This window comes from Thunnus albacares, chromosome 6 (genome assembly GCF_914725855.1).
Source record: "Thunnus albacares chromosome 6, fThuAlb1.1, whole genome shotgun sequence".
In the NCBI taxonomy this organism is placed as follows: Eukaryota; Metazoa; Chordata; class Actinopteri; order Scombriformes; family Scombridae; genus Thunnus; species Thunnus albacares.
In genome coordinates, this window is record NC_058111.1 from 14,880,096 (window position 1) to 14,896,336 (window position 16,241).

Genomic DNA, 16,241 nt, shown 5'->3' on the forward strand with positions numbered 1-16,241 from the left:
TCGATTTGGGTTTCACTATTTATTTTCTCGAAGACAACCTATCCTGTAGCCTATCTCCCAAAAAGGCTTTTGGGCAAACCACCTTTTTTCTCTTCCATGTCATAATTTTAAATTTGAAACCACATCTTTGCTAACAAGGAATGCTGCAAAAAGAAAAAAAAACCCTATGTTCAACAGAAGGTTTATGAGCACAATGTGTAATTATTTACTACAGTGTCTTGAAGTTAACACAAAAAAAAAAAAAAAAAAGGGAAAGGGTAAGCTTGTACACCTAGCTGGTATAAGAGGAAATAGGAGTATGGGGCTAAGGACTCTGCAAGGTACTAAAAGGTACAGCAAACTTGTTCATGGGTTTATTTTTCAGAGAACCCACTAAATTTAACTCCAGTCTGACATGTGGGATGCCCTTTGACCTTGAGAAAAGGGAGGTTAGATCTCCTCTTAGTCTAGCTGAGATACATTAGCAGATTCATTACTGCTGCTCCTGAAATAAACTCATTATTTTCTCAAGTATCACTAAAAAGCATCATTGGATTACTCTAGAAAGACAACAAAGATTGTGGTTGAGTGATGCATATTGGAGAGGTTGTTGGCAGGTCGAACCTATAAAACCGACCAACACACCTTCAGAAAGACTTCAGGCCTCACTTTGCAGTACATGTGCAAAACCATACAGATTATTTAGCAAATCGGACACTAGTGAGGGGTAAGGGAAGGGGGAACATGTAACATTAAAGCACAGTTTTACTTAAAATGAAAATTACACTGTATCCACAGCCTAAGGAAACTAAAATACCCTAAAAAGTAACTGTGCTATAGTTTAGTACATGCAAAGGTTATGATTCACAATCCTACGTGAAATGGCCATTGTTCTCTTCTCCCTTGGTGATAAGTCAAAGCTATGGCAACAATACTGCAAAGCAGTGATTTTGCTGTAATTGAAGGAAAAATAATAGCAAGGGGAACAGGTCATTTGGTTGATTATAGTGATGGTGTCAGAATTTCACAGCATCAAGCCCATGTCTGGTGCGTAGGTTAGGGTTCTGGTGTGAGGGTGGAATACGATCGTCGTCAATCACCTTTACAGAAGCAATGAAACTAAAAGCTGAAAATAAAAAATATCATAAAAAGGAACACACTGGAGGCAAAAAGAAAAGCCCAAAAGCCACCAAATGCATCTTAATACAATGCACTGCTGCTCCACGCCTGCCAATAGCATTGTCCAGTGTCAATTAATACTAACTTAACAATAATTGAAAACAAAAAATAATCCTTGCGATGACGATGATTTTTTTTTTTTTTCATATCCAAAGTTCTTCCGTTCAGGGATTTGAGGATCAGCCTCTCTTTCAAAGGCAGAATTTCTTTCCTGAAACCTTTTTCTAACCTCATTGTTGCGTTTCTCAATTTTGTTTCTCTTCAGATGTTGTATTGGTATCTTTTTCCCGTCTCTGCATGCGTTCTCACCCAGTCTTGCATACTCCCAGTCACGCACGCAGCCAAGCACACACAACTCATCCATCCATTCTCTCGCACATGCGTCACGCGCAGCCGGACTCCTGGCCTCGCCCGCCAGGGGGAGAGGATGGTGCCCCATCGGGGCGTCTCGTTGGAGGAGATGAACCTGGCTCCTCAGCACTGAGTCCAGACATTCATACACAATGGGTCCATTCACACACATGTCTGATAGCGTGGCCGATTGGGGGAGGGGCACATTGAGGGTGGCGCCCTCTCTAGTCGGAGGACCGCAGAATTGTGATGGTTTGTGGTTCATCTCAGTTCATAATTATAGTTCTATTCATTTCTGCATTTTGTTGTATTGAAATATTTCAAGATCTCTTGATTTGTTATTTTTGGATGTCCTTGGTTCTCCCCGGGCAGACATCGAGTTTTTTGTTGTCATTTGAAGTAGTTTTCTGAAGACGACAGCTCCAATAACACAGAAGTTATGTCGGCATGTCTCTCAACGCATTCGATGTAGATGTTTTGCTTTTTTTGCAACATGTAGCCACTCATTCTCACTCGCACCCACTCGCCATCTCAAACTTCATTTGGGCTGGTTCCCCTGGAATGCCAAATGAAATCCACACATTTTTCTCTCAGATAAGATGCAGCCATGGATCCCACGAGCCAAGCACAATGGATCAAATTTCTCACACTCTCGCTCTCTCTCGCTCTTTCTCTCCTAATTTTTTTATGTTGAACAGAGTGCTGCATCGTGAACAAAACTCCAGAATACCCCAGATGCCGTCTAGAACTGGAATCCCTCGGCTGGCACGTTGGCTGAGTTAAAGCCGTAAGTTCCACCCTGGATGGCCTCTGGGACCAGGCTGGTGTCTTCGTCAATCTGAATGACGGACAAGGTAAGAGGGCGTTAACAATGTGCTGCAGATCAAACACTAGACTTTTAAATTAAATAGGCTACATTGGGATAGGCTACAGTATTGGGCTGTAGCAGACAAAACTGGGGAAACTCAATACCAAACGTCACACAGCATTACTACTAAAGAGTTTCTAAACAGTAATCAGTGAATAAATAACACTACATTACAGTTACTTTGATTTCAAATAGTAAAAATCTGAACTAAACCTAAATTTGGAAGTACTAAAAACCATTACTTACATCATCAGATGAGAAGAATTGATCAATAATTTCGTATGCCAATTTGTAGATATCTTCATTTTCATGATTCTGCAGTTGCTCCACTTTCTCCAAACCTGATGAGCAAATAAATAACAGATTATGCATCATTCAATTGCATATGAACACATATTGCTGAGAAATAAAAACATCATGTAACCTTGATGGAAGTGAGACTCACCTCCGCACTCCTCAATGAGGTTAGCAATAGTTTCAGCCTCATCGTCAGCCATCTTGAGGATATTGCTGAGGCCGTCCAGGACGACCTGCACGACTTGGGCGTCCTTCACTGTCAGCAGGTTGCAGAACGGAGGGATCACCTGTTTCTCAATCAGATGTGCCACCTGTAGACGGCAAAGATACAACTCACGTCAGTAATGTGACATGTTAGAGAAGAAGCAATACACTGTTTTTTTTTTCTCACTACATTCTGTTTCAAATTTAGAGTTTTGCTGATGTGATTTTCTGGGTTGCATTTTAAGATTTGACTCCGTATTAAATGATAAATGCCAACAATGGTTTGACAATAAAACTACTAAACACAAAACACATTATTCTTCAACACAAACAACTGTGCCAATACCAACTAGGACAAACATTCCTTAATAGATTCTCTTTTCTTCAGTTTTTATTGACTTGAAAATGACCTTTATTTCAATTTAATGACACTTTGGTAAGGAATTTGTGGGTAAAAAGGTTGAACGTTAAAGCACAAAGAAGACAAAGTACTTTAGTGAGTACAGGGTGAAATACTATATACTATATTTTTTAAAAAAAAGGTTTTTACCTGATCTTTCCTCCCACTTATTGTCAGATTGCTGATGGCCCAGGCTGCTTCCTTCTGAGTGCCAAAGTCGCCCTAAAATGACATTTGTTCAAAGTGAGCTTTCCATATTTTCCCTGTTGTTCTACAAAAGTATCACACATCATCAAACTGTACTTGACACAGATACAGTGATAAAGAGGAAGAAACATTCACCTTGTCGAGCAGGTGAATGATCATGGGAACTAGCTTGGCGTCGATAACAGCCTGCACCTGCTGCTGGTTGCCTGCTGTGATGTTGGACAGGAACCACACTGCCTCCTACAGGACAAAAAGCACAAATACAAGAGTCAGTTGTGTCATGGATGTTTAAGCGAAACAAGCAGAGACCCCAGATGATTTTTAGTGTCACACTTTGGAGCCGAACAGAAGAACCAGTCAAGGAATTCACCTGGAGAATACTTTGATTGGAGTGACTGTCTGTTCCTCTTATGGAGGGCTAAAACACTTGTCAAAAATTAGGTTTTGTGTCTGAACTGGATCAGAATCCAGAGATCCACTCCGGAGAGTTTGGACCCCTGGCCGAGACAGAGTGCTGCGGGTGGGGCGAGGGCAAATTTGAGGCTCTAATCATCGCCCAGGTCACAAAGGGAGGGGCCTCGTTTCTTTTTAAGTGACAGGACTCAGATGCACTCCGATATCAGCAGAGACACATGACACATGGCCTTCAGCACCCTCTGGCCACCAACCCATTTTACCACACATTCAGTCACATGCACACAGACCCTCCTCCCCAGTTATCACCCATTGTACTAATTACAACTACAAGCCTGCCGTTGAGATCCTCTTCATCTTCTTCGTCTCCTGTCGATGTTGTAAATTCCTGTACTCTATCTGTCCCATCTGATACCTTTCACACAGCTTTCACACGAGCACCGAGTCTCTGATTTCATCACTTCCAGACATTGAAGTAGTTTGAGCTCGTCAAGGTTGTTTGTGTGAGAGGAGGAGAAAACAAGAGATTGTTACCTTGTTGATTTTCTCCTTCGGGTGTGTGAGGAGGGCGGGGAAGTGGCTGAGGGCGTCACAGTTGAGCACCACCTGCGTCTGTTCATCTGTGCCAGTCACTATGTTCCCCACGGCCCTCAGGGCAGCAGTCTGGATGTGGAGGGCGGGTGTATTTTATTTATAGAGCATGTTTATTCAGATATTCAAAGATGCTTGTTTTAGCATGAAGCCAAAAGAGGTAGAAAGAGTCCAGCTGCATAATTGGACTAAACTTCCAAGGTTATTTTGATTTATTTTATGTATTACAATCTCTGTATCGTGTCGAGGTATCTACAGGCAACACAGGATATTTTTATTGAGTACCAAATTCAAACCCCAGAGTAATTAATCTGATCTTTAGTGTTTCTCCTTACCTGAACTTTGACTTCCTGGTGACTGAGCAAAGGCACCAGATGAGGGACGATGCCAGAGTCGATGACCATCTGGATCTGCTCGTTCCCAGCGTCCGTCAGATAGGACAGAGCCCACACTGTGTCTACCAAGATCTGGAAACAGCAAGAAAATTTTATTTAAATGAATACATTCTGCTTCCTGCTAAACTTCATTAGACACTGATGATTTAGCAGGGACTTTCATGGCATAGTGATGACTGTCTAAGCCTACAGTCTATCTGTACTAACAACGTAGGTGTTACTTTGTTATTAGGCCATCAGCCACTTGGTGTGCCAAATGACTGAGACCGATATGTTGCCAATCAGTGTGGTAGAGGGCGAGGGATTGAAAGGGATAGTTCAGTACCTCAAGCCTGAGTACATTATGTCATCGAGAGCTACTGTGACTTAACGCATTGAAAACACTTTGAGGTGAAGAAGGATGAGCTAAAAGTCAAGCTAACCAGGGCAGACAAGCTAGCTCTGACCACCAACTGCTGGACAGTTCTCACAAACGAAAGTTACATCGCAACTTTTCTTAAAAATTAACTGGTTAACTACCAGTTACTGGGTGTCTGTCTGTGGAAAGCAAAATTAACCTAAATTGACATCCCTAATCTGGAAATATAAAAAATACTGGGTACTCACACTGACATCAGTGTGGTGGATCAGCACGCAGAGAGCAGGCAGGATCTGAAAAAAAGAATGGAGAAAGAAATAAGAACAGAGGGAATCATTAAGTAGTAAAAACAACAATAAAAACGCCAACAGGGTTCCTTCGTGATCCATAAAAGCTGCAGGATCTGTGAACTGAGAAATACCTGCTACACTTTTATTTATGTCATTAATAGATTAACTTATTTAGACAGACCACTGATGGAGCAGTAATCCTCTGTGCCTCTCTCACTTTGCCATACACAAACTAATAAACACAGATCTCTCTCTGTAGACTTCGGGAGAGGCGTAGAGAGCATTCACTGATACACAGAGCAGATGGACATTTACAGTAAGAGGTAATATTTTACTCTGGAATCAATAGTCAATATAGTTTTTGACACAAACTGTCTATCACCAATGTGTTCAAGAACATTTAGCCATCAATACTGTAATATCATCAATTTATTTAGCATATGAAGGAGATCTTTCACTCTGCCTAAAACTTAAAACTAGATTTAATTAACAGAAACATTTTGATCAGGTGTAAATCTTCCTGTCTCCTCTCAATATTCGAAAGGAAGATCTGTGTTGGACTGAAATGTTGTCTGTCTGTTGATAAAAATGTTCCAGCTGTGAGCCACAGGCAGTTGTTGTGATCCTTTCTTACAGTTTTTCCTGATGGAGGCTTTTCAGACACATCTTTTCCTTTAGAGTTTCATACTAGAATGGAGAAGGTAATCTTTGATCTATCATAAAAATAAGAAGATTGTAAAACCTGTCGGAGTCACTAGTGAAGGCTTCCCGCTGAAATATCGCCTTTCAAAAAACACCCATGTTACCCATCATTCTTACATGTACATGCTCAATTCCCTTTTCACACATACAAACCTCTTGGATCGTCTCCATGGGTGGTGGGGGGTCCTTGTGGCGGCACAGGTTGACCATAACCCAGGTGACATTGCGGAGGAAGGTGATGGGGATGGAGGGACTGATGAAAGAGAGCAGGGGCTTGACCACACCCAAGCTGATCACATAGTCTCTGCACTGAGGGCCATCACCTGGAGAGAAAGAGATCACACGTACACAGATGGAGCACATGTTGGGACCAACTGTACGCATTTCTGACACGTTCATGTTCACACAGCAACGGCAGCTCACCTATGATGTTGCCCAAAGCCCAGACAGCCTGTTCGCACACATTCTGATGAGGAGAGTGAAGCAGCCTCAGGAACAGCGGCACAGCATCTGCACAAAGAAAACAGATAATCATTTAAAAAAAAATGTATCTCATGATCTGATTGGTTGCTTTTAAATCAGACACCATGTTCAACACCATGTTCCTCACAGAACATGTGTCTGATTAAGCCCCGGTAAGAAATATTAAGATAGTTTTAAAGCGACTTGTATTATCTGGCAGTTACACGCATCAAGTGACCGATTGGACACACAGGCTTGGAATTAAGTCATTTTTAGGGCAAGGCCACTTTGGCCTTGGATAAATACAAATCTGATCTGTCTTAACTGAGAAGTGGCTATGTCTGCTTACAGAGAAGTGTGTCTCTGTGTGTGTCAACGTTGCATCGCACTGAAAAAGTAGGAACTTGACAGATCTAACAGCAAGTTATAAACTCTATGTATGTTCATAGTTAGCTAACACTATGCAGCAATGTCCTGGTTCGGGATGTTAACGGTTAACTGCTGAGAATATTTTGACCGGTTACGCATGTCGGTCTATAGATTCATTTGTGTACACACTCCACTGATGTTAGCCAACCAGTTAGCTGTTCATGTTTACGTTAACATCAGTTGGAATGGGAGAAATCTTGTGCTGCTGTTGATGTCCAGCGTGATGATGGAGACACTGGGAAATGCTGAGTCTGTTTATTTGCTGCGTCACATGTAGTTTTAAATGGGGATATCTGCAACTTTCTTTCAAGGGCACAACAGCCAGTTCAAAACAGGGCATGCCAAACTGGCAATGTGGGTAGTTAATTTTAGAAGGGCACTGCAGCCACACTCCGGGGCATCCATGGCACTGGCCATTTGGCCGTGGTATAATTCCTGCCATGGACGCATCTAGAAATCTGATTCAGACTGGGTCACACTTGCACCATGATTAGAAATCAACCTAGTTGGGATACAATTCAGCCCCAATACACTACTAAGAATAACAAGAAGAGAGAAGAGAAAATATCATACAACTACAACATACAAAGTCTGATCATAATCAGATCTTTATTTTTTTTTTTAAAATAACTCAAAATACTGATATTAATTTGATATTCTGTGGTCATGATTAATAATCCTGTAGTTTTACAATTAACTGTTTACTGTATATTTTAATTTCCCTTATGTTCCTGCTTGATATAAGTGCTGTAATTTAGTGTGATCAATCAAATCCTGTCAATGTGCGTTCACGTAGCAAAGAAAAAAATTAAGATGGAGAAGCAAGCAGCTCTATTAAGAAAGAGTAAAGGAATGGATAATCCCAATATTACATTAAAGACTATGTTTATAGAAGTGGATCATCTTCTGGTATTTGACCATGTTCCTTTTAATAAGATTTTAAATCCTATCTAATTATTTTGCCATCACCTTGCAGTTTATGTGTTACACACAGCATCACTATATGACATTCTTCTGTGCAAATACTGAGGATGAAATGTGTAACTTCATGTGTGTTTAAATTGCAGCAAAGATAATAGATCATGTCGTGTTTATTAACTGGTTTCACCATGTTGTAGTAAAAATCATTGACTGACTAGGTGATGTGATGGTATCATTTACTTAATGAGATAAGAGAGCTAAAACTATGAAGCTCAAATCTTCCAACACAGAAAATATACAGTTGAATGAAATGAACGCCATGAACTGATAAAGATTACAGGTTTATATTCCAGCAAAAGACTGCATCTCAATAAGTCAAAGTACTCTTAAAACAAGGCAAAACATAAGAACGATGCATAAAAAAGGTGTAAACAAAATCAAGAGAAAGGTTAAAAAAAAAAAGTGATGTGTTGTGGTACAGTGACACTTACTGGACTGCACCACGGCTTGGGTCTGCTCTGAGGTACCCGACGCTATGTTGGTTAGAGCCCAGGCTGCCTCGAACTGAAGAGATGGGCTGGTGAGAGGTGAGAGAGAGGAGACAGAAACAGTAAAAGTGACTGTGATTGGGCAGGAGCGTTAATCATTAAGTACACGCTGGTGAGTCATTGATGTTCTGCCTTTCCTGGAAGGTGAAAACTGGAACACATTTACATAACTGCAACACCGATCAGATGTAGGCCGGGCTAAAGCCTGCTGGTGCATTTGCATAACTTTGAAGTGTACATAGACTCAACATGATACGGAGGGGGAAAAGGCTAACTTGTACTATAATTATCACGTATGAATAAGCACGACTCACTGCAACATACAGACAAACAAAATTACAGCCGTCTTACTTGTCATCTCTGTCCAGGCAGTGGACCAGTATAGGAAGGATCCCAGACTTAATCAGGTCATCTATGGGAGGGTTACGGTCACTGGACAACAACTTCCTACAAAAACAAAGAGCCAACAAAAGACCATTACTCACACACTCATACGCACATAGCTTAACGGACACATACCAACAAGAAGAACCAATTACACACACAGTGAAACAGCTGAGGAATGTGAAGTGTCTACGAATAATAACTCATTCACAATCCCACTGACTGTAATAACAGGAGACTTCAGCCGTTCATGACCCAACATTACACAACGTCAGGTACAGTGTGATGGCGTTTTTTAATGTGGAGATAGAGCTGCAATGTAGACTTTAGTTGAGTCGTAAAATACAATTAAATGAACACAATATGCCCTGTGGAATAGGAACATGTTTTATAAATTAGGCTAACTAATGCTGCACCTGACCCGTCTTCATGAGGGCTGCGTTATCAGGCTGCAGCCCCATTTACAGTGTCCATTAATCAGGCTAACAGTCTGAACGGTAAATCACTGCTGTCTTACCGAGTTGGAAAAACGTTCAGCCGCTGAAATTGCAACACTGAAACAGTATTTTGCAAGAGGTCATAAATTTTTATCAGAGAGTCTCTTAAGACAAAGTATCAGTGTCCTGATGCAGAATCTCAGGTTTACAATTACATTTGTGAACTACATGAGTCTTGATCTTGAAAACTCCAACATGATACAGCATTAATATATTGTTTCCTCATAGTCTACATTAGGTTTGTATATAATAGTAACACAACAATAACCATCACAGCAGTTTTGCTACTATTGGTGTATAATAATTTAATACTTTATGTCAGTAAGTACAATTTATTTTCACTGGATTGTACAAAAACAGTTTTACTTAAATCTGGCAATTTTGAAGAGTTTAAAAGTAAGATTTAACTAATTTATTTAGATACCACTTAAAACTGTGTGAATAGAGTATCACAACATAAGAAATGTCACTACTCACTGTATGATTATAAAGAAAATGTTTATTAATAATATAAAATTGTTGGCCAATCCTTGGATAAAATGGGGTGAAAATCCTCAGAGCCCAAGTGTGATTTGTGTGTGTTCATACCTGGCAGCCTGAACGGCACTCAGCTGGACTCCCTGGTTATCACTGGTGGCGTTCTACAATAACACATATAACCCAAAAGAGTCATACACAACATTTAAAATGATCAATTATGTCCTTGGTATCTGTACACTCTCAAGTACATGCAAATAATAAATCAAAGGGTAGAGGGTTAGCTAGCTTCACATTTACATTGTATTACATTACTATACAGTTTGTTACATGTAGTGTTAAATTCTGATGCATTAAGGAATTAATGAAACATATATACAATGCCAATAAAAAAGGGTAAATGAAGGAAAGAAAAAAAAGAAAATCAAACACCCAACTTACTTGTACTATTGCTTCAAGAGAGGTGTTTTGCTGAAAAAGAAAATTTTGGAAAGTCATTAGTGTAGAAAAGAGCTTTGACACACATACATTATCACATACTGAGTCACACCATGATCAATAACTTTTTTCAACCAGTGGTTTGGCAACATAAAAATACCTGTAACACTAAAAAGCAGAGTAAAATAGTTTTGATTAACAAGTAGCGAATCGTTATGTATGTACATTTACAACCACTAGCCTCCGATTCAGAACAATGGGAGCATGATGATAGAGAAACATGCATTTGTTTGTAGTAAAACAATACATTAACCATCAATGTGGCATGATAAACCTTATAATGAAAGTGTCAATAAATATGGTCTGTTGATTCTTAATTACAAAAGTTCTGATCAGTCAGGAATAGGCGTGGTTTTAAATATTAATAGCTATTTACAGTCTGTGTGAGCTAAAACATACAAAAAGCCTCATTCTCCTTTACAATAGTTGACTACATGTTTACAATCAGGTAGGCAAATTCATTAAAATATGCAATAATTAAGAAAAGTGTACATGATGGAATAGTGACATTACAATGTGCCAGAGGCCATCAAATCTGGGTTTTTACAGCCAAAATGTTTCTCCAGGGGGGCATACCTTATCCCCAGACCCCCTTAGCTGACTACTTTTTCCCACTAGCTACTCTATATCCTGGTGGAAAGCCCTGGTAAGAACATAGCAATTCACACAGAACAAAATCCATCTGAATGCCCTGAAGAGTGCATAACCTGGCAGTGCCAAACAAGAGTGAGCAGACATCTGTTAGCTTCTTGCCTGGCATTAGAAACAGCCCTTCCTCAAATTTCTTTTTTTATGTGAAGACGGCAAAGCAGGAAGGAAATGTCACTGAAGCACCAGTGAGAACAGTGAAGGGAGGCTGGGGATTGGGAAATGCCATCAGGAGAAAGTCATGACTATATACAGTCTCATTTGAACCAACGTGGCGTTCAGGCAGGCATTCAACATGATTATTTGCCAATTGGCAAATTCACCTAAAGCCCTCTACAGGGACTCCAGAGTCCGGGGTAAGATGCTCTTGGTGGATCCTGTGTTTTACTCAATTTCAGTTGTTAATGAAATCAAATTTGGTTGATGGGTGACACCTTTGATAGCCAGAAGCTGATTGCCTGTGCACCTTCAAATTAAGGCTGGCAGTAGACTTGGAGAAAAAAAAGCAGAACCACATTCAAGCACGACCTGGCATAAAAATATGAATGTACTTGCAACAGATTTATATTGTTTGTGTATTTACATTCCACTGCTGTGGGCAAAGATTAAAAGAGACGATCGCAACCTAGAGAAATTAAAAATAGCTGTGACGAGAGCTCAGACAACACAGGCCAGTGCAGAAGCACTGAAAAAAATGAGAAGGAAAGATAAGGGGATTTTGGAAACACTTGAATAACAAAAGGGCTGATAGCCTCTAACAAGATCAGCAAGCTTAAATTACTCTTTTTTTAAGAGTTGACCACAATACCGGCAAAAAAAATAAAAAAGGCAAATGTCCACAAGGCAACACAAACAGGTATTTTATTTTAAACAGACTGAAAGGACTCACTCCGCAGTGGCTGGTTTGTTAAGTATTTAAACTACATTGGCCAGCATGCTTTTCCACAAAAGCCTCTCTAATGTCTTGCAGTGAGTCAGAGCTGCATGTCATTGTTGATATATTGCTAAGCGGCCCGTTTCTAGTCAGCCCTCTCAATACCACTAGGCAGTTACTGTGATTGAATTTCTGAACTGCTGAGTGGCCATTTTAATCCAGCAGTGCCACCAAACACTGGTTCCTTTAGTGAAGGTGGGATCCTTGATTGATTCGTTTTTGTGGCTGTGTTACTTCAAAACATGTAGGTCTGATGTGTGTCATCATTGTATACATCAAGGGACGACTACAGAGACTTTTATCATTGTGATTCAGGCTTCTGGAGCTCGATTCAACACAAAGATTGAAGACAAAAACAAAACATTGCATGTATTTCCACAGTAATAAATCACTATAAAAGTACAAGGTCTAATGTTTTTAGTTTATCACTCATGGTAAGATTAGTTTTACATAAAAAATATTGTGTGCCTCAAATGGGCCCAATTTGAGGGATACTTTTCAGGCAGATACCTACATTTTAAGTCACTGAAGTATTTATCGCGATTGCCATGACAACCAGCACTATTTCAGGCAATAATGATAATAATATTAGTCATTTTCTTCCCTGGAGCCCACTTCATACCTGTTTTCTTTCGTCTAAAAAAATAAAAAAGAGAGAGAACATGAATCTCTCTCAAATATTAATGGAAGTATTGTGCCAAAAAAGCCCAGAAAATATTCAAAAAAGGAAACAACCCCAACGAGGGATAGTTATACTTGGTACATTTGTGTCAGTGACTGTCAAACCAATAACTTTCATACTAAGAAGTTGCAAGTGTGCCTCTTAGTTTAGGAAAATGAGACACCAACTAGCACAGAGAAAAACAAACTGCATGTTTGCTCACACTCCTGCCCCACCCAACTGTCACTAAACAAGGAGAGCTAAAGAGGCAGCATCACAGGGACAAAATGTCAGCACGACCTAAATGTCTGGAGTGTTTAACCTGCGAGATGAATCTAATGCGCAAAACCTCTTGGACAGCCGGCCACAACAGACTATTTATGCCAAGCTGTCATTCTGATGAGTTGAAGACACACAACCATACCGATCTGAAATCTCCGTCGACATCAGAGTCCTCACAGATGTCCTCGTGGGGCACATTTCTCCTCTTCAGAAGGTGTTCATCTCTTTTGTTCTGTGGTGGAGGGTACAGAAATATCACTTCATGCACATTCAGGCTTGATCACCAAAAGGAAAACTCATTATTTCAAAGATAAGTTGCAGATAACAGCTAAAAGTTTAATGGCACACTAATGTAAAAGCACCATAATACACAAATGGGATTACCTTTCTGAGCTCCACCACTACCTCGGTCCTCTGTCTTCTCATAGTCTGTGGGCGAGATAGGATATTAACATTATACAACATGGAACTTTAATCCTAGTCTCCCAAGAGAGTGAGAGCAGCTGACATTAAATTTGGGCACAGCCTGAGGTCAGGATCCCGTTTGCGTTAATGGAGCCGAGCAGTAGTCTCAGTCATACCTGGAGCCTACAGTCAGCAGCCTACACACAGCGTATGACAGCACCCAAACAAGAGTCACATCTAAAATGACTCAGCTAAAGATAAAGCCAAAACATTTCACCTGCCGTAAAAAGAATCTTTAATAATCTATAATAAAAATATACACAGTTAGAATTGTAAAATACAATCATTTACTTTAACTAATGCAGTCCTACAGTAAGCTCTACCATCATAAAGGTTATATAATGTTGACACTATTTCAGAAAGGTGTTGATTCAACTTCATTGACATTTGTAGTGCTTTTGAATTGTATTTTGTTAGACTGAGAGATGTTTCTCATAGTAAATCTAATAGTTTACCCTTATTGATATAAATGGACTGAACACAATATTAGAAACACCTCTCAGTAAGTATAACATAATACAATTCAACAGCACCACAAACAAGCCTCCAGAATGACCATGAAGTTGAATCTTTTATAACAGTCTCATAAAGGTAGGAGTTATTGCAGTTGTATCATAGCGTGTTAGTTTGTAGTTAAGTGTGGCAAGAAAACTAGCAACTAAAGCTTATTATATACTTCATCTGCAAAAGAGTGTCGTTCTAGTTGCCGTTACAGAATAGATACAAGAAGGTTATGCTTGTCTGCTTGTGATCACTGTGACTTCCAGCACAGTGATGACAAGTTATTAACCTTAAGATAGGTTCACAATTTTTCAAGTCTGTCTTAAAACAACAGTCAGGTGCCCAATTGGACAGTAAAAGAGGTTTTCCTCACAGTAATCATTCCTTCTGTTCATACTGGCTATTAAAAGATCCCCTTCAAATGCACTTTCGATGTAAGTGATGAAGGCCAAAATCCACAGTGTGTCCACACAGTCATTTTGTGCAAAAATGTATTTAAAAGTTTATCTGAAGCTTATATGAGGCTTCAGCAGTCTGAGTTAGTCATATCAAGTGGATATCTGACACATTTACAGCCTTTTTAGTAAAAAATTCCCTCTTTGTGTTTCCCTGTTGAGCTGTGATGAAAGTATAATAACAAACAGAGACTGTAGCAGTAAAAAGACTAACTTTGAAAGAAATCTACTTGATTTGACTAATTTGGACGGCTGAAACTTTTAAATACATTGTTGCACAGGAGGAGGACTGTGGATTTCGGGCCCCCCCTCATTTAAATTATAAGTGCATCATGTAGAGATCTTCTCTGAACAGGAGGAATGATTACAGCAAGAAAAAAAAACTACTTCAATGTTTATTTTGGTACCTGACTGTTGTTATAAGACAGGCTTGAAATTGTGATCCCGTCCTCTAACATGCTGCTATAATCGAGACACCTCTTGTCTAGTGGCCTACCTCGCTGCAGCACAGAAACTACCGTACTTGTCAAACAGGATGTATCAGTATACCCCGCTCATATACATGTACAGAGAGACCGCCTGAAAACACATCATCACCTGCTGGGATTAGTAAAACACAGACATGCCGAACTGACAGTAAATCAACTAGGTAACTTATGGATCCAGCGTTAGCTAACTGTTAGCTTTGATCTATCAGTCATGTGATCGCGTTAACGTTAACTAGCTACTCGTGTTAACCTTGTTTTTGAAGATAATGTGTAACCTTAACATGTCGCGGGATCACAATTTAACACTGCGCCACAAATTAAACGATACAGGTTGGTGGCCAGCTAAGAGGCTAACTGGTTTCCGCCATTGTTTTTGGTGATAAAGACGGGGGATGGGTGAAGTGCAGCCAGCAGCAGCATCGAGCCCGACCAGCGAGCTTAACGACAAGCTAACGAGCAAGCTAGCACGCAGTTTAGCCAACTGCGGTATCAAAATAACGTCCATCTGCCGCTGTATTCGCTTGCCAATCATGAAAATATCTTCCAAAGACAACCTGAAAGTCAAGTGTATGTACTTTCACACACACGTTAAGCATTTTCACTGGCCAACGCATCGAGCTCAACCGATCCGGCGCTTCAGTTAGGCTAACTGTTAGCATGTCCCCCGCGGCCCTGGCTAGCAGCGGAGGAAACTACATGTTTTATAACCAACGCGGTCTCATGGCGCAACAAACACCTAAAGGAAAATCGCCGGTGATTTAAAACTGATGCCCAGTAAAGGCCTCGGCTGCTGCTGTGCCTGCAAAGTTCCCGATGGTGGAAATTAGAAACGACGTCACAGGGAAGCGAGGAGGCGAAGCTGGCCCCGGACTGAGCGCAGAGCCTCGACACCAATCTGTTCAACTTTTACCTCCAAATCACGGCCCTTATTCTTGAAATTCTTCAGCCGCTGGTTGTCCAGTTTCTCGCTGTCAGCCATGTTAGCGGTTCTGGTTTGCGTTAAGTAAGTTTTACTCGTGGATTTAGCTCGTGAGCTGCCCTTCTCTAGTTCCCTTTTCTCAGCCTTTCGTGAGCGGACTATTTTCTGCTGCTCTGTCCGCGGTGCATACTGGGAATGCCGGCGGTGGAGGGCAGCCTCGCTCTGGCGTAGAGGAAGGGTGGGGAAACCCCTTCACTCTCATTGGCTTCTCTGTTCACATCCATCTGCAGGGCGCGCCACACAACCAGGCGCGTAGCCAGTAATGGGCCTGGGCGGCATTGGCCCACCCACATTAGTCACTGGCCCACCCAGCCGAGTTTGATCAAAATACATTTTGTAACAATAAATATAATTTATATATATATAGAAATAAAGTA

General features: G+C 40.6%; 1 protein-coding gene across 2 annotated transcripts; it reads right to left on the bottom strand.

Annotated features, from left to right (window-relative positions):
* On the bottom strand, positions 1-16,040 carry kpna4 (karyopherin alpha 4 (importin alpha 3)). Of its 2 annotated transcripts, none has more exons than XM_044353148.1 (17): positions 15,796-16,040; positions 13,361-13,405; positions 13,119-13,208; positions 10,395-10,424; positions 10,065-10,117; positions 8,947-9,042; positions 8,539-8,624; positions 6,659-6,745; positions 6,389-6,558; positions 5,492-5,536; positions 4,826-4,957; positions 4,434-4,562; positions 3,621-3,725; positions 3,429-3,500; positions 2,823-2,985; positions 2,624-2,718; positions 1-2,347 (listed from the first exon to the last, which is right to left on the bottom strand). In XM_044353148.1, the coding sequence occupies exons 1-17, from the start codon at positions 15,862-15,864 to the stop codon at positions 2,252-2,254; spliced, it is 1,563 nt and encodes a 520-aa protein (XP_044209083.1). In that variant the 5' UTR covers positions 15,865-16,040; the 3' UTR covers positions 1-2,251. The 2 variants fall into 2 exon arrangements, with proteins under 2 accessions (XP_044209083.1, XP_044209084.1); XM_044353149.1 differs by lacking the exon at positions 15,796-16,040 and adding an exon at positions 14,894-15,562.
* Positions 16,041-16,241: the final 201 nt, after the last annotated feature.